Below are 24160 nucleotides of genomic sequence, written 5' to 3'. Positions count from 1 at the left end.
TTCTATTTCAGACATCCAAAGCCATCACGTACATCTAGGAGCTTAAGTTCAATTTTCACAGCAATGTTCTTTATTATCTGCTAATGAGATGATCCCTTACTTTAAAAACAGCTATTCCTAGGATGACAAGAATTGGGATAAATGCATACAGAATCAGAAAGTCTGTTGTGAATCTGGATGTTGCACCTGGGCAGATTCTCTCAATTAATTGAATTCCTTGATTGAAGGCACACATTGGATTAGTTGACACAGAACCGTTTGAGCTGCCTGCCAGGGAAAAGATCAACAATGTCAATTTGGGGCATTTGGTAAACACTTGCTGATTAAATCATGTCCCAAGTAATTTAATCAGCAAGTATTTACCAAGTGCCCACTAAGTTCTTAGCACCCTGCTGAGAACCCTTCTTCATGAAAGATACAGGACATTTGAGAGAGCCTGGAACTCATCATTAGATGAAGCAACAGTGTTTTGTTATGTGTGTTTTGTGCCTTGGCTTCACCGAAGGTGGAAATGGGTTTGTTTCCAGTTTGGGTATATATTCATTACAATACGACTGATAAAAGTCATGGTCACTTATGATCACTTAACACTAAACATCCTAAAGTTACTGATGTTATTACCTAAAGATGTTTAAAACAACTATTCAATTCTACCCTATTCTTAGTAGTCTTCACAGAGTGGCCTGGGATTGCCAATGGCCAGCAGGACCTTGTTATGCCCCCGCTGCCCTCTCATGGCACTGAGGAACTGACTTTTGCCAAAAATGGCTTTCCTCAGCTATATACTATGTACACTTTGGGGAACAAGAAGCCACTGCGGCTTGCTTCACCCTGTTTGGATTCCATCCAAAATATACTGGAGTTTACCTCAGTGTCCACTGGGTCTGTCATTTTCTAAAAACAGAGGGGCCTTAAGCTATTGACCTTTGACAGGTGACTAACCTGACTAGTGCTTATTTTCTTTTATTTTAAAAATCAGAAAAAATGCTAGACCTTCATTTCAAAACAAGGTTTTAAATCTATTTATTATAAAATACAGCTTTATTTAAAAAATACATTTCTCTCAGGAAATTGCTTCCTCGGAGTACTACATAAAAATAATATTCCAAAATAGATTACTTACCACAAGTGAAATTCTGTCCATAGAATTCATTGACTACAAGAATCTCACAGCAGTATTTTTGGAATGTAAAATAAGTGAAGATTTTAAAAGGAATGGGCATTTCTTCTATGTTTCTTAAGAAAAAAAGAGAGAGCAAGGGAGATGAAATTCAATAGGCTCTGATAATAGTCCTACCAAATGAGAAGAAAGGCAACCCTTATTTTATATTTCCCAACATGAGTACAGTTTTCCATCACTCATTATAAAAAATTATGCTTACTAGAAAAAATTTCAAACACTACTAAAAAGTATAAAGAAATACCACTGCCCAGAAATAACTATTGTTAACATTTTGGTGATACATGTGACATGTGTATATGTGTGTTTATAAGATTTTACATAAATGGGATTAAACTCTTCATACTCCTTCCTAACCTGCTGTTTTTCAACCAAACATATGTCTCAGACATTCTTCCAAATTAGTAAGTATAGGACGCCGTCATTTTTTTTATCACAGCATGGTGATCGATTATAGTAGAAACCTTAATTTAACAAGCCCCTAATGATAGATTGGTGTCTAATTTTTTTTTGGTAAGCACCATTGACATAAACATAAAAGAAAAAACACCTAACACACATCACATAAGTGGGGGGGGGAAACTTTTGTGATTAAACAGATTTGAGGGTGCTAGTGTATGAAGTGAGAACTAAACTACAATACAAGGGTAAAGGACAGAGCAAGCAGAGATTCATTTTGAAAATGAACTATCTCTCCTCTTCAGCCTATTTCAGGAGAAACCTCTTGCTGACCTTGTGGTCTTCTTGGTCCACTATATAGCTTCTATGAATCAACAAGTATGATTAAATTCTTTCTGTTTGCAAGGCACTAGTTCTAGGTGCTTGAGAAATTCAAAGGAAGTATCTCTCTACTAAAGAACTCAGTGTCATTGGGGACATAGACTACATGTCCTTAAGACTGTAAAAATACACAGTGGTGAGTGATGTGTGCCTAGAAAGTATAAAAAATCAGTACCACATATCCATGACAGTCCTGTATTTAGTATATATGGTTTCAGTTATTTCCAAGTGACCCCCCAAACTTCATGACTTGTAGTTCTTGGCAATTTTCTAAGGCATGAAATTGAATTAGTCATATTGAGAGGCCACTAATTAGAAAAGATAGGTAGGAATCTGGGGAGAAAGTAGGGGAAGAGGAAGGACACTCTAGGAAGGCAGAATGGTTATGAACACAGGCATGTCAAGGGCTGGATATGGGACCGAATGGACTTAGAAAGGCTGAAGCAGAGGATTTGAAGTGGGAGCAATGGGAGGTGAGTTTGGAATGATAGCCAAGAACCAGCCATTTCAGGGTGTTGCACTGGATTGACATTGAAGGATCATGAGAGAAATCATGTTGAAATCAGTTTTTTAAGAAAATATGGCATCAGCAAGTAGGATGGACTGGAATAAGGGTAGATTAGGAACAGCAAAAAGGGGAACAAGCTACAGCAGTTCAAGTTTGAGATAACAGAGGCCTGGAATAGGATGATGGCCTATTGAGGATGGCTGCCCAGCAGGCTAGAGTGTTACCTCCCTGAGGTGGGAACTGTGTGCCTTCATCTTGTACTGTACCACACAAGGCGAAACACAAAGTCAAAGCTCCACGTGTATTTGTGGTTTGACATCAGAGAAGAAAACCAGCATGATCTGATGACTGATCCAGTGTGTGGGCATTCGAGGTAGAGAGAGCAGTCATTCATTTATTCACTCATTCAATTTGAAAACCTAATTAAATTGGTTCAAGGCCTTGGGGTGGCCACTGAGAACTATAATGATGAATGAGACAGAGCTGCAGCCTTTAAGAGGATGACAATGTTAAAAAGAGAATCACATGATGGGCTATGAGAAAAAATGGGGAAACAAAAGGAGAGCTCATCTAGCCACGGGGGAATGGTGGGCGGCCTTTGTGTAGGTGGCAAAGGGAGACAAACCGGTCAGTGAGACACAGGAAGAGAACCAGCTATGTCATGGAAATCCTTGGTGTACAAAAGTACACCAAGAGGGAGGAACCAATGATTAAATTTATTGACATGGGACTGTCCATATTATATTGCTAAATGGAAAAAAAAAAAAAGCATGTATACTTAAACTTAATATATCGCCTTTGTATAACTCACTACAACTTATGAAGTATTTTCACATTGATTATCTCATTGCTTCTCATGATCCCTTGAGGCAGCTTGGGCCAAGATAATGATCTCTGGTAAATGAGGAAACTAATTTAGATACAAAAGTGACTTGCCCATGGTCACAGGGCAGCTAAGTGGTACAGGAAGTCTCTGACTCCAGGTTCAGTCCTCTCTCCAGGGAGCCATGTGCATCCTAGGACAATCTTCACAGTGGTGTGACTGGAGCTCAATGAAGTCTGAGCTTAGTTTCTTACCTGAACATGGATTGCTTTGAGAGCAATAATTAAACATATAAATATAATTACATATGATAGATACTCAATAGCTTTTTTCTTTGATTTTTTAAGTGAAAGAAACAGAACCTTCTTCGCATTTCCTCAGGGACCCGTAATTTACATATTTGATCCCATCTACATCACTTGCCTGGGGTCACTTTTACCCTTCCTGCTACTACTTTTATATATTTCCATATTTTTTATTTATGCTATTTGATATTATTTATATTACTTTTAATATAAAATGTCATGTTATATATACTACTTTTTACTTATTTATATATCTTTTTCTTGGTTATAAAACAATGCTTGTCCATTATAGAAAATCGACAAAATATAGGAAAATATGAAGAACAAAACTAAATATATATCACCCAGAGCTAATTACTGTTGAGATAATTACTGTTAACATTTGGAGTGCATTCTTTTAGTCCTGATACTTTCGTGAGCAGTCTTTTATCTTGGAGGCTCTTTTCTTATCTGACTATTCTTACTTCCTAAAAGTAACTGGGAATTTACTTTTAGAAAGAACTGGAATAGAGACTCAACAGTGCAGGAGCAGAAATGAACTAAATATATGCTATTTAACTTGTAATATAGGCTGTGAGTTTTTCTGGAGAATGGATGGGTTTTCCTCCTGTTGTTATAATGGATTATTACATGTAAATCATATTGATAACATGTCCTGATTCTCTATGTAAAGTCATTTTATTGAGCAGATGGCAGACAGTTTAAGTAAGGTCTAAGCAATAACGATTAGTAAGCACTGTAAATACTCCAGACTATAAGGTGATACCTTTGACCAGTATCACATAGCTCTCCTGTAGAATTCCTTAATAATAATCATTATCAGATGATCATTAACAACAAATCATACCAATTTAACTCCTTTGACTCGTCACACTTACCTTAGGAACCCAGATCCCACAAGCACCCCAGCAATGCAGAGTAGAGCCACGATACTGTTGACCACATTAGGGTTTTGGACCATTCCAAGTAGCACGAGAGTTAGAAATTCACCAATTAAGTGGGGGGCCAAGAGAGCAGCAGAGAAATATCCAAACCTGGCAACCTCAGGGTTTAAGCCCAGAGTCCTAAAAAAACACAAGGTCTTTTGTTTCTAAGGGTTATCTTTTAAGAAAAGATACCACTTTTGCCTTTTATGAATGAGTCTGTGGTGATTTGTTGGGGGAAGAGTTTGCAGAGCAAGTCAAACTCCCATTTGAAAGGCCTTTTGAGAAGAGCCAACATTTGAGACCGTTTATTACCACAAATGGTTTCTGTTGGCTCCAACTCAATGTGAGCCACCTTTGCCCTTTTTCATCTCCTTCAGCTCTCATAGGAAAATATTAACACTTAGACAGTGGTCACAATTAACTGCAATAAGTAAGGTTGTTGAACTCTCCAGGCTTCTCCATAAATAACCACAATTCTGCCGAGCTAGCACTGCTCCTACCAGAGCTAACCTACCATCCTAATGCTAAGAGCTCTCCCAGTCTGCCTCTCAGCCCCTCCCTCCCTGAACCTCATCACTGTTATATGGGGTTATTGACAGTGTGAACACCCTTCACTGCTTTCATCTTCTATCTGATTAGCCCTCCCCAAGCCTACTTCATTCCATTCTTGTCTTTTATTCTACCAACACCAAATAACATTTCCCTAGTCATAGCATGTCCTCAACAACCATTAGACATGGCTGCTCTTTTTTTCATTTGTAGAGTAAGGAAAAGGAGTTGGCATGTCTAATATCCACCTGTTCCTACCACTCTGCAAGACCATCTGCCTTTCCTCTCACACAAATCATGAAGTTTGCTTATACTATTAATTCTCTTCCCCAGTGGAATCCACTGTGACTTTTAAGATTTTCGAGAGAAAATTTGATGATTTCATAGCATCTGAACCAGGGTCATTCTTTCCATCCCTGTCCACCATCCTTATCTCCAAGGTCTTTAACCTTCTTGATTGATGAACCATCAACATCAATGCCTCCTGATTGGTCAGGTAACCTGATCAATGCCAGTGGCTCCCTCCACCTAAACTTGATCACTCACTGCGTCTTGGACTTAAATGTTACTCAAAAGTGTTCCACTTCCAAGATTTCAGATTCTGAAAATGCCCTCTCTAATGAAGGCCTCCCTCCTGTCTTTCAGTTCTCCAAGCCTTCACTGCCTCTGACCTTTGCCCTCTTTTGCTATTCTTTCCTTACCAATCCCCACACCTGCGGACTCCTGCTCCCTAACTTAAGCAACTGAAAGTGTGTTGAACAAGGCATATTGCTGTACTAGTTGGATCCCCTCTGCCACTTTGCCTCAGCCGACCCCAGACCCCTAATTTTTCTCATTGCTTATTGGGTCCCAATAGCATGTCTCATTAAATCTCTACTTTAAATTACCCTCTCTGCCCAATTTCGTACTCTCTCCCCAGTGCCCAGCAGATGGTTCACCTCCCACTTGATGAATTTCTCGCTATCTTTATCTTCCCTACCTTTCATCCTCCATGTCTTGCACATGTGCACTCATTCTCGCTCTCTCTCTTTCTCTCTCTCTCTCTCCCCCTCTTTGCCCAGCGTGATCCTATCTACTTGCATCCCTGGTCCCATGTTATCCTGATTCCCCTATCCTTTCCTTGATCTACTCTGTAAACTCTATCTGTGAATTATCCAGTTTTGCTATAGTATCATCTAATCTCAATCTAATGTGTTTTTTTTTCCCCCCGACGATCTTATTTACCGTTTCCTAAAACAAGCATTCTTTGAGCCTGATAACCATTTAAGCAATTGCCCCCTTTCATCCTACCCTATACCGCCCCCTTGTAAGCCTGACTTGTACCTCCACCACTCTACTCTTTTCCGGAAGATCACCAGTGACTCTTAATCTTATACCTCACCTCCTTGAACCTCTGCAATACTGAATGGGTTTACTACACCTCCTTGATATTCTCTCCTCTCTTGGATTCTCTGGTGCTGCCTGATCCTGCTTCTCCTTCTACTTCTCTGACCACCCCTCTGCGCTGTCATTGGATCACTTTCCTCTTCCCCACCACTTAAGGTTTTATCTTCACGGCTTCCTCCCCTTTTGACCCTCTCTCCTGTAAGATTCATTACTAGGTCTTTACTCTTTCTTTCCTCCAACCTATCTCCCAACCCTCAGATTGACATCTCCAGTTGGGTGTCCAATAGCATCCCAGACGGAACATGTTCAAAACCAAATCCATTCTCTTTCCAGACAAACTTGATAAAGACGCTGTCACCTTCTCATTCCTCAGGCTGGAAACCCAGGCATCGTTCATGACTGTATTTACCCCCAACAAATCTATTCAGTTTCTGAGTCCATTTGGTTCTACTCTCTCCAGATCTCAAAGCGATTCCTCCTTTATGTTGCCACTGCTTCTCTCTTCATTAAGGCCTCTTCCTTTCCTATAGACTGTTGCCAAGACTCCTCACTTGCCTCTCCAGCGTCTCTGCCCTAACTCCAGTTTGCTGCTAAAGTGATGCCAACCTCGCCCTCTAGAGTCCAACACAGATGGGTCCCAAATTCTCTTCTGTGTCCCATTATCGAATCCACTTCAGCGCCTTGGTCTGGCATTTAGCACATCCCCTACCACACTCCAAGGCTGGCAGCCATATTTTCCACTACTTCCTCCACAGTGCAACTGAACCTCTTCTCTGAAAAAGTCTTGTGTGTTTTTGCGTCTGAACCTATGCCCCTGCTCCTCCTTCCCTTGGAATGCCCTTGCTCCCTTATCCATCTGTTGAAATGCTGCTGTCTCTCAAGTTCTCCATAAAGCCTCCAAAAGTCCTTCTCCCCACCCAACCAATGGACTCTTGTTCTCCTTTTGTAATTAACTGGGATAATGGACGTGAGATGGGGAAGACACTTATTTCATCTGTGCCTCAGTTTCGTTGCCTACAAGCAAGGATAATTATAATATCACCTTTATAGAATGGTTGCAAGGTTTACATGAATTAATATATTTAAAGCTCTTGGTGCCTGACATAAAGCAAATGTTCGACATGTGTTAATTATTATTATTACTATATTTCTTAGCATAGTATTCATGCCCCTTATAATACCAATCTTACACTTTCTTAAATTAAAGTCATCTGGAGATTTGTTTATGTCCACAATCCATTATCTGAAATACTTTAGGGTTCAATGTGTTTTTGGAATGTGGCAATTTACAGATTTTGGAAAGGTTTTACACTGCATATTACCATACTTGCTTCAGTCGAATCTAGGACTCTACCTCATAAGCAAGCATGTTAATATTTCTGCTAAACAGGAGTGCTGTTGGGGGAAAAGTACAAAGAACTACATGGTTCTCTACCCTGGAGCTCTCCCTCCACAGGGCCCACTGGCCATGTGGGACCCCACGAGAGGCCTGGCCCAGAAGGACTGAACACCAGTGAACACCTCCTTACCAGTAACACAAACTGCTGAAAATCATGGTGGCAATGATGCTGAAGGGGAGGACGTGCAGCACATAGGCCAAGAGCATCTGCCACTTCTGGTACAGGCCATCCTGGCTCTCCTGGTCACTGACAGCTCGCAGCACAGGAACTGGGCAAGAAAGGCAGGTTTCAGAACAGTCAGTCACCACACAGCTGAGGGAGGGAGAGCTAATCCAAACTGAACTTGGGGTCTGTCAGGGCTGAATGAGAAGGACTGGCTGGGGCTCCCAAATCATGCAAAGAGGGGACCTGCCATCGTAGAGCTATAAATATCCCCCACCCTAGAAATCTATACTCTACCTGAATTACGATATGGTTGCAAATTTGTTTCCTTCTCCCTAAGGTGGAAGGAGGAGTGTCATCAATTCAAGAAGACACACATGCAAAAAAGGGGCGCAAATGAGTAATGTGAAGCACTTTGTCTTTTTGTGTGTAAGGTCTTGGCACAGAACATCAGGCAACTAGGTATTGCTTCTGGACTCCCACTGAGTTTGAAAATTAGGTACTGGCTATCCTAAAATAGGCTCCAAAAAGAATGTAACAGCACACAGTTGGCCAGGTATCCAGGCCCCATTGACTGAGGATCCTAACGGCCAGGATAGGATACCAGAGATGGTCTTTTGATAAACTTTCCAAACTCTGCCCATTAGTACCTCATAACTTCATTTTCCTTGGATCCTTAGAGACCCTCAGAGAGATCCACCTTGTGAACTAATTCACTAAGGATTAGTAGCTCAGTAGTTACCTTTCCCAGAGAGAGAAGATGGAGTTGAATTCAGAGAAACACCCTGATAATTGTGGATACTTGCAAGGTGGTGACTGGAGAAGGAAGATATTCAGGGAGAGAGGATCACTCCCCCAACCTGCCCCTGCCGCCAAGGCACGCCGCCTGTGCATGGCACTTACACAGATTCACTGCATTGAGCATGCCTGTGTATGGCATGGCACCCACAAACTGGTACAGGAGACCCACGCGGTCCTGGTAAGCACCCTTTAGCACATCATTCTGGACTCGAAGAAGGAAGAAAATGACGAACAAACCCATGATCAGATTCTGAACCAGACGCATAATCACAGCCAGCTTATTTCTCATTAAGTTTCTTGTCACTCTCCTGAAAGACAAACCCGTTTTGATTCCTTTTCTTTTATTGGTGGATGTCGACGCACCTAAAATGGGGTGAGGCTCTTACCTCAAGAGAACACACAGTTTAGAGAGAGCTCCAGGGGAATCTTTGGTTTTGAAAGGAACCATTGGTAATGTTTTCAGATGTTTTGTTCTTTCAATATTCTCCAAGATTTTTTGATAAATTGCTGATTTCTTGTAGGCAGATTCAATCATCTGGACTCTCCTGTAGGTTTCTATTTCCCGTTCTTTGCTTTGGGTATCCACTGAGGTCAGGTCCACTAAAATTTTTTCCCAAAAGAAATAATGTATGTGTTTTTAAATGCACATATATACACAATAGCTAATAATATATGTTTCATCATTGATTTAGGAATACTAGCCATAATACCTCATCCCCTCTCAGAATAATACCTGTCGTTAATGCTCACCTATAAAATCAGAAAATTTTAAAGCTCCCAGCAGAGCCATGAGGAGCCCACTGGAGCTGACTGGGAGAATTCTGAAGCTCAGCTAACTGAATTTTTCTCTGACAAAGTAGGAGGACCCCAATTTAAGAGAGATCTCCCACCTCATTCTTATACGTGATCTGTGGCAAGTGAATTGACCAGCAAAATTAATTCCTTGAGGAGTAAACAAACCAAAACAAAAGCAAAAATAAAACTCACTAGTGCTAGTGTCATCCAGGCAGAAATCTGAGATGATAAAATTTAAAAAACATTTATGATGGGGAACGTGAAACAAAAACTTACTATAAAAATCGAAAGGGTTTGAATGTTCTGGACAAGGGTAACCACAGCCATTGAAGAAATCAAGCATTTCCACTGGTGTCCCGCAGAAAACCAGCTCCCCGTAGCTCAGAATGGCGATTTTGTCAAAGAGCTAGTTGGACAATAGACGGTGTTAGCATATAATCAAGTCACCACATCCTCACGGAAAAAAGTTTTCAAGCCGTCAGTCCTTTGATGATCTCAGCCATACGTCAGTATTTTTACTGCATCCACTAAGGGCACTCAAAATGCACCCCTATTCTTTTCAGCCTGGATTGCCACTGTGCATTCAGCCTGTGCCCAGCATCACATCTCAGATAGAAGAGAACTACTGGACATGATCAATGGACCTGGGTTCAAGTCCCAGCCATGCCACTGAGTGAGTCACTTTGGACAAAATATTTTTTTTAAATCTCAAATCCTCATCTAAAAAAGGCAAATAATAGCTCCCTAAAAGGGTCTTAGGAGGATCAAGTGAGATTTTTGGAAGGAAACTTATATGATTTAGTGGAAAAACACAGCCTTTGAAGCCAACTGGACCGTGAATGCCTATTCCAGCTTCTTATTAACTGCATGATCTTGGATCAGTTTTGTATCATTTCTAAGTCTCACTCTTCTCCTGTGTAAAGTGAAAATACTGATAGCCACCTGACAGGACAGTTGTGCAGATTAAATGAGCTAGTGCACGAAGGTATATGGTAAATGGTAGGTGCTGAAGAAAGTGAGCGTCCATCCTTTGCCCTTCTCATATCAGAAGCTTTGGGCTCCAACTGTTCTGGTTGGTGAGTACTAATCTCTACCCCGTGATCCTCAGCTCAACACACACATACGTACCACCCTTGACAAGTTGAGCAAGAACAAGAGATGTCCTCTCTCACCTGGAAGAGCTCAGAGCGGGGCTGGTGGATGGTGAGGATCACGATGCGGTCCCTGCGAGCCAGTTCTGCTAGGAGGACAATGATCTGATTTGCTGTCATGCAGTCCAGGCCAGTGGTTGGCTCATCAAACAGCATGATGGCTGCCAGCAAAGAAGGGCAGATTTCAGTCTCTGCCGAGCCTGGGCTCAGCACTCTAAACTCAGAATTTTGACAGTTCCTAATTTGAGCCGTTTTACTCCATCCAGACAGTGCACACTGAGTGTAAACTGTCTTCCAGCCCAAGCTCAGGAGAAAGAACCTGACCCAGGAGGACCCAACGCCCACCTCTGGAGCACATTTCAGGCTTAATCCTTGAGGGAACAGGGCAGCAGCCAGATCAGGCCTCTCACAAGGTACTGTGGACTGTTTGGGCTCAGTCCAGAGGACCCTGGGGAAACAAGGGCTGGCGGGTGAGCATTAGGTTGTCTTTAAAAGGCTGAGAGGAGGCTGGTTAAAAAGACACAACCCCTTTCATGGCCACAGCACTAACAGGGTCTTTGCAGTGCAAAACACTCAGACCCATGAAACAAGGTCCGAGGTGGGCAGGTGTTTGAGTTCTTTAAAGCAGTGGTCCCCAACCTTTTTGGCACCAGGGACCAGTGCTCCTATGAGATTCTAATGCCTGATTATTTGAGGTGGAGCTGAGGCAGTGATGCTAGCGCTGGGAAGCAGCTGCAAATATAGATGAAGCTTCACTCGCTGGCCCGCCTCTCACCTCCTGCTGTGCAGCCCAGTTCCTAACAGGCCATGGGCTGATATAGCCCAGAGGTTGGGGACCCCTGCTTTAGAGGGTTTAACTGTAGCTTATTTCTACCCAAAAAGTGGCAAGGGCACTTAAGAACACCTCTCTTATTTACCTTCTTATTTGCCCAAGCTCCATCTGGAGAGCAGGAAGTCTTGGTGTCTCCCAGTGTAAAGAAACTGTCCAGACACAATATGTTCTCTTCCAGGTACACATAGTGGTGAGGTTTCCCCAGGCGATGGGGAGAATGATCAAACCAGGCAAGGGAGCCAGGTGGCAAGCTATCCATCTTGATAACCCTTCCCCTCAAAATATACACTTTTAAGTCCTCCTTTAATGGCTTCCATTCATAAATACTTCTAGTCACACCAAAGCTCACTGGCTTTCCATAGCAACACAGCGGTATTGCTCTAGTAAGTGGTGAGGTTTCCCCAGGCGATGGGGAGAATGATCAAACCAAGCAAGGGAGCCAGGTGGCAAGCTATCCATCTCGATAACCCTCCCCCTCAAAATATACACTTTTAAGTCCTCCTTTAATGGCTTCCATTCATAAATACTTCTAGTCACACCAAAGCTCACTGGCTTTCCATAGCAACACAACAGTATTGCTCTAGTAAGAAGTAAGGATGGACAGGGCAGGATCCCATATTCATGAAAGACTCTAATTGAACATTAAGTGCAGTGCTTTCAAGACCAAGAGCTGTTTCATATTTGGATGACAGAAGAGCAACAGAAACTATGTAGTATTTCTAAAACAAGCGGGTCCTCAGTTTGAAAGTCCTCAGTGACTTCAGTTCCAAACAAACCCCTTTTTGAATGGAGACTGTGAAGAAAAGGCCTAATGCATCTGCAGACACATGGGAGATGCCCAGGCAGCCACTAGGGGCAGGTATGGGTCCCACTTACAGGGATCCCGGAGGAGCTGGGCTGCGATGGAGACCCGGCGCCGCTCGCCGTTGGAAAGTCCCCCAAAGTGGTAGTTGCCGATCAGTCGGTCTGCCACGTGGCTCAGACTCAGCTCTGCCATGACCGCCTCCACCTGCAGGAGACACGAAGCCCAGGAAGACTGGTCACTGCCGGGCAGCTGATTCACGGCCTGAGGATGACGGAGGACGGGCAGCACACTTCCCCCAGGTGCTGGGCCATGTTCAGACACACTGCACCCTGGGGAAAGCACGCCTGTTCCAGTAAAATCCAACTCGTTTCAAAGCACAACATAATTCATGGGGCCGATTAAAACAAATAACATGAACTATTTTAAAAGGTCCTCAGAGCAACAAAACTGCTTGGTTTTGCTTCAGGAAACAATGGAAACTCCACTGGACTCCTGTTTTCAGACGCTGCAGACGGTCCCGCCCATACAGAAAAATCCCCCTTGCCTCTTTTTGGGTAGAAAAAAAAGCAGAGTTACAATTTAGCTTGTTTTTTCTAATGTTTGGTTTTTGAAACTTTATTAAAATGAATGTTTTATATGTTAAAAAATCCAGTTTGGTTAGAAATAAACCTGATTTCCCTTATATAGCCCAAGTAAGTCCTGTTCTGTCTCCTGTGGTCCAATCTCAATGTGGTTTTGCATCAAAGAAATATAATCCAGCTATCAAAAGTAATTTTAAAAAAGGCCAATCTTTACTTGAATCTCTTTAAGGACTTTAAAGGGGGCCCAGTTTATAACAGCCACACTTCTTAAAATTTCTTCTCCCCAATTCTCCTCATTCTACTTATCTGACACACTGCAGCTCCCTGAAACCTTTCCTTACTCCTCATTCTCAACTCGCCCACAACAACGACGAAAAAAATTCTTTACCGACTCTCTAATCAAGAGGGTTGGTCTCTTTCCTCCTCCTCCTTCTTTCCTTCCTCAGCTTATCCCCTCTCCAGAGACTCTTCAAAGATCTCTATTTCTAGCCCCTGCCTTACTGATTACCTCTTATCTGCAGAAAGCCCTGGGGGAAAGCAGATAGAGAGGGACTGAGAATAGTCATACATATGTTAATGAGTTGTGTTCCCATACACCTCTAATGAGATTGTGTTACTTTTATAATAAAAAGAAACCAATATACTGCATTAAAAAAATAACAACAACAGATTAGATTAGAGTAAAAGAGGGATGTTTTATGAAATAAGGTTCTACAACACGGGGGTAGATCAACGGCATAGATGAAACTTTGACCAAAACAGAAACATCTGAAATAGATACAAAGACATAATGAGAAGATTAAACATACATAAATAAACCATATGATTTGTTCTGGGGGGAACAAGAGGGTCTCCTCTTGCCATCAGAGTGGAGGGATCCTAGATTTGAGCTCTCTTGACCTGGCCGGTTTATGAACTCATCAGCCAGGACAGATTTCCTGAGCATCTCTTTCATCTGCTCTGCAACAGCAAGTAAGGAGTAAAGCTTGCCCCTCCTGGCTCAGAAGGGCCAAGAAGACATTTACATCATCTGTTTCAGATGTCTCTCACTCCGGCAAGAAGCCTCTCCCATGTTTTGCAGACACTATTGGGAAAGGAATTCAGTCTTAGAAGGTACCATTGGGACCATTGGGATCCACTGGGATCATCAACTTTCTCTATGCCATGAGTCCTCTCATAAACTGATTTATTTCTCACCACTCCAGGAGAGATGCATTATTATAGGAGAAAAAAGACCCTCAGAGAGCTCTGTAACTTCCCCAAGTCATGCCAATTGCAAATGGCAGAGCTGGGATTGAGAGTAGGATTGCCTGTGTTCTTTCAAGTGGTCCATGAAGCAAGAAGTTTAGCAACAGCCCAATAGACACAGCTTTTCCATGTCAACCACAGCCTGTTCAGGTTCCTTAGGAGACAGAAGCAGATCTGCTGTGCTCAGCCTCAGTTATCACCAGCACTTCCTTCTCACTAAATTTCTTTGCAGGATTTTATATACCCTGTGAACTGGATTTACTAAGAAAGTACTCTCAAGCAGGCAGAATTTTTGCAGGACATTTAGGAGCTGCCAGTGTCAGGGAGAGGGACCACTCACCAGGGGAACAAATTTGCCATTGATTTCAAGATATCCACGATTTTTCTGAATATTTATGCAAATATGTGCATTTTCTGGGGAAAGGGGCTCAGTAACTTTTTCAGGTTCTCTCAATGGGGTATGTGACATAATACGTCATTCAGAAGAATTTGTCTATGACTATATTTCTCCCATCCAAAAAGCAATGTGATCTTCTCCTACCCCTTTTAGAGAGAGAAATACTAAAGCAAACAGAGAGAAAGGCTGCAGAGGAGCTCGCCCCTCACTCACTATCAGGGTCATTGAATCATGTGAACATGCCTGTGGGCTGAACTCTGACCTGTGTCTTCACAGACCACAGTATAGCTCAGGGAGGCATGATGGAGCTAGAGGGCCTGAGTTCATTTCTCAGCTTTGCAATTTCCAGTTGTCTGATCTGAATGTCCTTGGGTGTCAGGAGATAATGCCTCCATTACAGGGTTGATGGTCCTTCTTGGAGCCTTGCTAAGGTGCCTCTGGGGTGAAAACTATACTCCAGAATTGTCTAAAATTCAAATAGACTTAGTTCCATTCTCCAAGCCCCATCTGAGAGTTCAGTGAGGGAACAAGATGAGCATCTCCCCAGGGACAAGCTCAATAGTGCTTGATAAAAATAGGGTAACCTGCACCCTCAGATGAGATGAAGGATTCCCTGGGAGCCTCGATGGCATTTTTCAAAGGCCAGACTTGGAGCCTGAATTGTCGATGTAATTTGCGTGCCCAGGAGGAACCTCACTGAGGCCTCAAGGTGCTGAAGCCTGTGAGACAGATGTCACTTGTCTCCTCTGGCAGCTCTGAGAGCCCACTTCCTGGGGAATTGTGCATGTTTTGTGTGGCACATCTCCCTGTCTTCAGTCCTCTGTGCATTCTCAGTCCAGGCACTTCACAGTCCAAACAGAAACAAGGCAATGTTTCCAGGTAAGATCCCTGTATGTTTACCTGTGGCTACTTCCAAATTGGGTACATTGAAAGAAACAGATCGGAATGTAGAAAGAGGTGACAATTCAATAGTTACTTTATTACCTTAATCCAGTTTGACCGACGCACATTCAATATGCCTCAAAGAAAGTTGAGAAAAGTCTCAACAGGGCTGCAGGGCAAAGCACAATGGGGAAAGTAACCATATCTGAAGAAATACTGAGCTCCTAAGACGGCACCATCCAATAGAAATACAGTGCAAGCCACACACAGACCACAGAATTTAAACATCTTACTAGCTACATTGTAGAAAGTGAAAAGGAACAGGTGAAATTAATTTTCATAATATAACAACTCAATGCAGCCAAAATATTACCGTTTCAACCTATAATTAATATTTTTTAAATTATTGAGATATTTCACATTCTGTGTTTTAAGACGAAATTTCTAAAATTTGGTATGTATTTTACACTCAGGGCACATCTCAATGAAAACTAGTCACATTTCAAATGCTCAAAGCCACATGTGACTGACTAGTGGCAGCCACACCAGACAGTGCAGGTCTAAGACAATAAAAGCGTGAAGCATCAAGGGGAGGAACGGGCAAGTGGAGGGAACGCGAAGCCCCTGGGCGCGGGAGTGATCCCTGCGTGACCCTGCTCGGGGGGCCAGGGGAAGCCTGGACAGAAGCCCACGGCCGCTGTGAGGACAGGCCGCACCCACCTTCTTCTGGATGTAGCTGGGGGAGCCGCCACGGATGGCCAGCAGCGCTGTATAGCGGAGCGTCTCGCGCACGGTGAGGCTGCTCAGGAGAGTGTCGCTCTGAGGGAGAGGGAGGCGTCAGCGTCTCCCCAGACCCCGGCTGTAGAGGCTGGGGCCGGAGATGTGCCCACCTGTAGGACGTAGGAGAAGCAGTCCTGGAACTGGTCCCTACGCAGCGCCTGGCCGTTCACACACACGTCCCCGAGCAGCGTTCCCATGCGCCACAGCCTCCCCGACATGGCGTCCAGCAGCGTGGTTTTCCCCGAGCCTGGTGGGGGTGAGAGGAGAAGGCCCTGGAGGAGCCCTACCAGGGGGCATCACAAGAACTTCCCCAGACCCTGGGTGGGTCCTCAGTCTAACCCCGAGTTGTTCTCTCGTTAGCCATGTGGCTCAAATTGTCATGACATGAATGAGTCTTTCCTGCTTATCCTTAGTGAGAGGAGGGACAACCCATTCCTCTCATCTGGGTCAGGACTGGAAGCTCTTTGCCTGCCTGTTTATTTGCTTTTAAAGCTGTTTTAAGTTGAAAAAGAAAATACGGGATCAGAATAAAAGGAAAAACCAAGCTCTTGGAAATGTTTGATCCTAGGACATCTGAATTTATTTTTGTAGCCTTCTGGGGTAGTCTGGTGGTTCCTGTAAGTAGGGGCACTACCTAGAGCAGAGGTCCCCAGCCCCTGGGCCTCAGACCAGTACCAGCCTTTGGCCTGTTAGGAACTAGGCTGCATAGTAGGAGGTGAGTGGCAGGTCAGTGAGCAGAACTTCATCTGCGTTTGCAGCTGCGCCCCAGCACTAGCATCACCACCTCAGCTCCACTTCAGATCATCAGGCATTAGATTCCCATAGGAGCACCGGTTCCTGGTGCCAAAAAAGTTGAGAAGCGCTGGCCTGGAGCCTTGCCAATCAAGTGTGGTCTGGAAACCAGCAGCATCAGCATCACCTGAGAACTTGTTGGAAGTGCAAAAGGCCCACAGCTACTAAATCAGAATCTGCTTTTTAACACGATCCCTGGGTAATTCCCACACATATTAGAGCTTAAAAGGCACAAGCTTGGTGAGTATTTTGGTAAAATCCTGTTGGCCTCAGCCGGCATAACCCACCTGGTCATTGCTAAGAACTTTCCCACAGAGGAGTTGTGATGAGCTAACTGCCTGGTGCTGAGGTGACTAGACGTTGACGTTTCCCCTGGTTTGCTTCTTCCAGGGTTAGAGGTTAGGTGATGCCTTTAAGATCAGACACCAGCGAGCCCCCTCCACATTCATATTGGACTCAAGCTTACACAGGCCCAGAAGGTAATGAAGACAGGAACAGGCCTCACCAGGTCTTTCCATCAAAGGCTGCTAAGAAGTTAGAATTAATGACAGAGAAAATAGGCAGGAGGTTCCGAACTGTCTGAAAAGGTAGCAAGAGAGTTCTACTGAGGATACGATGACTTGTGCAAAACAAAGAGATCTTTTGTTCCAGTATTTTAAAGAAACTACTTGTTGCTATGAGGAGTACAGAGATGAAAAAGCCATGCTCCCGGAACAGTGACAAAGCTCAGAGTTAACCCCAATGCATTCAGGTAGAGGTCCACCTGAGGGGAAAAGGAGAGTGATTGTAAAGAAACAAAATGTGACTTCATTGGGGTTGTCTCTCAAAATGTGCCCTGAAATTTCCTATTCCTGACACTAGGTCTTGTATGTGGTTCTCTAACTAGAAGCCTCTTGGCCTCACATTTCTGGGATCCAATCTCAGCTCTGACAGAAGTTCTAAGTATCCTGAAGCCTGGATTCCAGTCCCATCACTACATCAAAACTGGCCTCCCTAAGATCATCAAGGCTACTTACTTATCGCCAAATAGAGTGGTTATTTCCCTGTATGTCATTTGACCTCTCAGAAGCATTCGGCGGTGTTACCTGCTCTTCTCTGTAAATTTTTTTTTGGTGCCACTTCATCCTCTTGATTTAATCCTGCTGGTTTGGCTGGCTCCCTCTCAGTCTCCTATGGGTGATGCTCAGGGTTCTCTTATGAGCTTCCTGTTCTCATATCACACATTCTCACTGAGCAACAGTAAAAACAGCTTGCTTGCCAGCATATAAGGGAGCCACCTTGCAAGTGGAGTCTCCAGTCCTGCCCAAGGCTTCAGATGACCGCAGCCCCAGCTGGCTTCTAACTACAACCACATAAGACCTCTTACAGAACTTCCTAAGTATTTCCAAATTTCTATCTCATAGAAACCCTGAGGGATAATAAATAATAAAAATGATTTGTTATCATTTTTATAATAAATTATAATAAATCATTTTTATTATTTTAAGCCACTTAGTTTGGGGATCCTTTTCTTACATGGAAATAGATAACTGATAGTTTTTCTGAATATGTGTCAAATATTTATTAACTCATTAATGAAGGTACAGTAGGATGAGAAAGCGCATTCATATATGCTATGTATAGTCAGTGGAGAATAGAAGGTTAGAATAAATTGCAAAGTTAGACACAAAATTGGTTAATGCCCTAGGAAATGACACCAAAGATCAGGTAAAAAAAGAAAAAATAGACAAATTGGACTTCATGAAAATTTAAAATTTTTATGCATCAAAAGACTATCCTTAGTGTAAAAAAGCAACCCACATAATGGGAGAAAATATTACAAGCCATATATCTGATAAGGGATTAATATCTAGGATATATAGAGAATGTCTAAAACTCAACAACAACAACAAAAAAACCTGATTCAAGATTGGGTGAAGGACTTGAATAGACATTTCTTTAAAAAAGATATATGAATGGCCAATAAGCACATGAAAAGATGCTCAATATCACTAACCATTAGGGAAATGCAAATCAAAACTACAATGAGATACCATCCCATGCCCATAGGATGGATACTATAAAAACAAACAAACAAAACAATATTGGTGAAAATGGGGAGAAATTGGAACTCTTGTGCACCATTTATGGGAATATATAATGGTGCAGCTGCTGTCAAAAACAGTATGGTGGTTCCTCAAAAAATTAAAAATAGAATGACCATGATATTTGTACACCCTTGTTTATAGCAGTATTATTCACAATAGCTACAACGTGGAAGCAACCCACATTGCTTCCATTAATGGATGAATGGATAAGTAAAGTAAGGTATCTATATGCAATGGAATTTAGCCTTAAAAAGGAAGGCAATTCTGCAATATGCTACAACATGGATGAACCTGGAGGACCTTACGTGAGTGAAAGAAAGCAGTCGCGAAAAGACAAATACTATATGATTTCACTTACATGAGGTAGAGTAGTCTTAATCATAAAGATGGAAAGTGTAATGGTGGTTGTCAGGGCTGAGGGAAGGGAAAAAAGGGGGGTTATCGTTAACAGGTACAGAGTTTCAGCTTTACAAGATGAAAAGAGTTGTGGGGGGATGCATGGTGGTAATAGTAGCACAACGATGTGAATGTATTTAATACCACTGAACTGTGTGCTTATAAATGGTTAAGATGGTAAATTTTATATTATCTGTATTTTACTACAATAAAAAAGAAGGTTAATGCTTTACAGGGCAATAACCCCATGACCTTTGGGGTTATCTCTCCTAAAGGGACAGAAATTGTTTGTTCCTAAATAGTCTTCTGCAAGGGAACATGTTGCCCAGAGTCTAGTTCCTAATTGATAGCAAATAATGAGTCAAATAAGGTTACCTGTTCTTGGAGAGTTGGGTGACCCTAGGCAAGATTGCATTCGACCATTCTCTAGTGAAACTTTGAGCATCTAAGTCATCTTTTGCTTCACGAATAAAGATTTGATAAACAATGCTGCTTTAGATAAGACACTAATGAAATCATGTCATTTTATGAAACACTGAGTAATTTATATAATTTATTCATTTGCTTACTCATTGATTCAACAAATACTTATTAAGCACCTATTATGCGGCCAGCCAGCGCTGTTCTAGTTGTTGAGGATACAGAAGGAAAAAAAAGACAAAACTTTCACTCTGGTGGAATTTGCAGTCTACTGTAAATTCATGTTCAGTATCAAAGGATAGACATTGTCATAAAACCATGATTAGGCATCATCAGAATCTAGCCCATGTGCCCCCAAATCAAGGATCCACACCCAATGTCCTGCTGAGACATGCATGAAGCATGACATTGGCCTGTGGGACACACTTCTGAGAAGGCGGGTTCAATTCCTCATCATGTGCTACATGCCATTCTTTTTAATCTTACACAAGGAAGGCAACAAGTAATAAATTATTATAGGAATTACCCATCTTTTGTTCTTTTGTAAGAAGTATGTTATAATTATAAAAAGGAAAATTAGAATGACCCTGGCTGTTACAGTAAATGCATTAGTTAGAAATGGTTAAAAATTGGAAATAGGAACCGACAGGAGATCACAGGACAATGTAACAGTTTTAGTCATTTTCTTTTAATCTTAACACCACTCTTGCCATCCAGTTGTCCACCTGCTGTAGCAGGAGAGTGGCTGTGGGTTCAACTCCCAGGGTGGAAAGAGGCCGATCACGCTTAACTTTCGTCGCAGGCTTACAGTACCCATCTCTATCGAAAAAGGTAATGCAAGTGGACAGCGGCAGTGCACGTCAACAATTTGCAAGCAAGAACTCAATCAACAGGCTCCTGTGAAGCCGATTTGTCATAATCTTTCAACCTTAAAATGTGCAAGATAACCTAGTGTGGAGGACGCTGTGACCTGGCACACAGATCCGCTGCCAGGGCCAATGCACCCATCCCCCACCTGCCGAGGATTCACGGCCGTGAACCTTACGGGCATTGCCCTCAGCCACAAGCAGCTACCTCACTGCAGGCTACACCTTCAGTGATGCAGGGACACAAAGACAGATCAATTCAGGCTCAAGTGTAGTTACTCAGAGAAAGAGGAGGAGAAGGGTGAGGTGAGGAATGGGCACACAGAGAGCCTCAGTGGAATCTATAATATTTAATTCCTTAAAAAAAAAAGGTCTGCTATATGGTATAATGTTAAGATGTATGAAGTCAGATGTTGATACATGAACAGTCTTTATTTTATTCTCTATTCTTGCCTATATATTTGAAATACATCATGATAAAAAAAAAGAGACCAATGAAAATGGGGGATAAATGGGCATCTTTGAGCTCATTTAATTCCTTTTCATGTCTCTAGGTAAAGTACAGATAAGGGAAATTCTGTTTACTATGACAGGCTCTTTGCTAGGTGCTTTCCATACTTTGAAATATGAATTAACTTAAATGTTAGTCGGGACTTTATTCTCTTTCAAGGATCTCTCTAAAGATTTCTTATTAGTACCAGGTTCCATTCGCAGTCAGACATGTCATTAGATTTCATTCTAGTATCAAACCTGTGGCCTTCTTGCTACAACTTAAACCTGTTTCCTCGGTGTGGTGTTCAAATCAAGCAAAAGCCTTTTCTGAATCCTCGTTGAGAATTAGAGTACTCCGTCCCAAGCTTACCTGAACTCCCTAAGATGCACATGATCTGCCCACTCTCGACGTACAAGGAGACATCTTTGAGGATCTGCCTGTTCCACTGGTGCCAGCGAGATGCGATGTTCCACCAGGACCCAACGCGATGGCTTTCAAGGAAACCCCAAGAGGGGAAAGTCAGCGTGGGGTCTTGGAAGGGGCCCCGTGCTGACCTCGGTTGTCTGGATAGGTTCCTAAGTGTGTTTTAGCTTCAGTGTCCTCCTCCGTAGACTCTGGCGGATAACGACTGAAGAAGGTCACCCCTCGGTTGTCTGGATAGGTTCCTAAGTGTGTTTTAGTGTCCTCCTCCGTAGACCCTGGCGGATAACGACTGAAGAAGGTCACCTATGTAGAGCACCCGCCTGGCAGCTGTGCTGATGCCAGCTCTTTGGCTGGCTGGGAGACACACACAGGACAGTGCTTATTCCTTGAGTTGATCCTGCATTCCTTCGCCGGGCTTCATTACACCTCATGCTGTAAGCACCCCCGTTCTTTAAGCCCTCTCCATCCATATAAAGCAGACTATACACAGGGGACGAAACAGGAAGGGGCAAGGGGCACAGGAGCACAAGGCAGGGCATAGCTGCCATGTCTGGCAGAGCTTCCAGGTCCTGCCATGGGCAGGAGGAGGGTCCGTTCACCATTGCTCTTCGTTTCCCACTGGCAGCCCTTCCCCTTCCTCTCTCCACCTCTACCCACTGAAAGCCTCCATACATGCTCCCCATTATTAAGGAAAGCCAGCAGAGGGAGTGAGAGACCCAGTCAACTCAGGCCATGCCCGACCCTGACCACAGCACCAAGCTCCCTGCAGGTGGAAGGGGCATCGATTTACCTGACACTGTAGGAGGCATGGAGAACGCCCAGGCTGTGCCCAGGCTTTGAAGCAGCTGTAGGAACCTCCTCTGGCGAGCACTGGGAGCCTCTGTTTATTTGGAGTCCTGAGGACTCCCCGGGTGTCCAAGCTGAGAGTTCACTCATGGCCAGCAGGCAGCAAAGATAGGCAAATTTTCTGGTGGCCTGACCCTTCCTGGAGTGGCCTCAGCTGAGGAGCCAGCAGCAGGATGCTCTGGAGTCCCTCCTTAGGCAGCGTGGGGTTTGGTCTCAGACGCCAGTATCTGATGTACCTTTAGCCAGAATGTGTGTATTATCTTGGCAGTGGGCAGAACACACAGTCTGTGTTTGTGGGAAGGCTTGCCAGAGAGGAATGCTGGGAGACAGATGGTGGGTCATTGAACAAGGACCAGAGGTTGCTCAGCTCTGGGAAGGAAAAAAAAACGTTGACACTGGCTGGCAGCAGCTAAGGTCCAAAGGAAGCTGCAGCAAAGGGGCACCCATGGCTGAGGAGAGAGAGCTGCGTACCAGGACCGCTCCCCAGGATGCCTCGGTGAGTGATGGAGAGTCAGTCACCTCAGTCCCAGTAAGGGGAGGGTGGATTGGACCTTTCTTTCTTTCCTCAGGAACTTTTCGTCCTAACTCACCACCAGGACTACTAACAGCGAGAATGGGCAGCAGGACTTCATTTCATGGGCATCTAAGGGCTGAGGGGAAAGGATTCACGGGTCAGGGGTTGGTGGGGGGCCTCTGAGGTCACTTCCTGCCCTGAGGCACACTCCAATAGGGAATTGATGTTCTAGTTGGTGACTTGGACTGATCTAGCTTTATACTAATGAGACTCCATTGTAGCCCTGTCCTCACACGTGCCAGGGACTCTGCGGTATCTCCTTTGTGTGGCTGTCGAGCTCCGAGTCTCGGTGTCAGTAAACCAATGAGACAGGATTGCAGGTGACATTTATGGCAACACCAGACTTTATGTTCAAAATAAGGCTGCAGACGGCAGTCATAAGATCCCGGAGCTAGTAAGAATAGGCAACAGCCAGGGGACCAAAATGTCGGGGTCCAGGGTTTCTGCCCTCATTTTACGTGAGAAATGTTTACTTGCGAAATGGCCTTTGGCTAAAGTTGGGGTTTGGGCAGGATTTGAAGCAGGAGGCTAAACTGGAAGGTAGAAAGGAAACAGCTCCCCACTCTGCACCGTTGGCTCACCCCCACCCTGCTTTTCTGTCTTTGGGAGGAGGGAGAAAAAGTCAAGAGCCACTGAAGACTCCATACCCAACAGGGAAGGCCACAGGCGACCTGAGCTAACTTTCAGTTGCTAGGACGCAACTTCGGCCAGGCCCAAGGAGCCCCCCATTCCTAGTCAGCTCTGTAGCCACAGCAAATAACCAACTCTGCTCTGTGACTATCCCACGGGACCAGTCCTCACCAGGAAATGACTCCTAGGAGCCGTGACTGCAATGCTTGCAGCCCGAATAGGATGTAAAGTCAGAGGTGGCTTTGGGGACACTTGCTGCCTGGAAAATCTGACAGTTCAGCCACCACAGCTTGGGCAGAAAAGAGCTGCCCGAACTCAACGCCCAGGCATGTGTGCACGAAT

General features: G+C 43.7%; 2 protein-coding genes across 2 annotated transcripts in view; one reads left to right on the top strand and one right to left on the bottom strand.

Moving 5' to 3' along the window:
- ABCG5 (ATP binding cassette subfamily G member 5) lies at positions 1–22704 on the bottom strand. Its single transcript, XM_006909636.2, has 13 exons — positions 22559–22704; positions 21715–21836; positions 16402–16538; positions 16232–16330; positions 12475–12607; positions 10788–10927; positions 9892–10021; positions 9207–9420; positions 8923–9128; positions 7987–8125; positions 4475–4660; positions 1124–1236; positions 1–267 (listed from the first exon to the last, which is right to left on the bottom strand). Exons 1-13 carry the CDS (start codon positions 22702–22704, stop codon positions 74–76), a joined length of 1959 nt encoding a protein of 652 aa, XP_006909698.1. The 3' UTR covers positions 1–73.
- Positions 22705–23059: 355 nt separating this feature from the next.
- The window catches only part of ABCG8 (ATP binding cassette subfamily G member 8), a 15108-nt gene continuing 14007 nt past the window's right edge, over positions 23060–24160 (top strand). The window contains exon 1 of the mRNA XM_006909692.2: positions 23060–23110. Within this exon, the coding sequence (XP_006909754.1) occupies positions 23060–23110 (51 nt within the window). The remainder of the gene's footprint in view (positions 23111–24160) is intronic.

This window comes from Pteropus alecto, unplaced genomic scaffold (genome assembly GCF_000325575.1).
Source record: "Pteropus alecto unplaced genomic scaffold, ASM32557v1 scaffold131, whole genome shotgun sequence".
NCBI lineage: Eukaryota > Metazoa > Chordata > Mammalia > Chiroptera > Pteropodidae > Pteropus > Pteropus alecto.
This window is presented reverse-complemented; position numbering and strand designations above follow the sequence as displayed.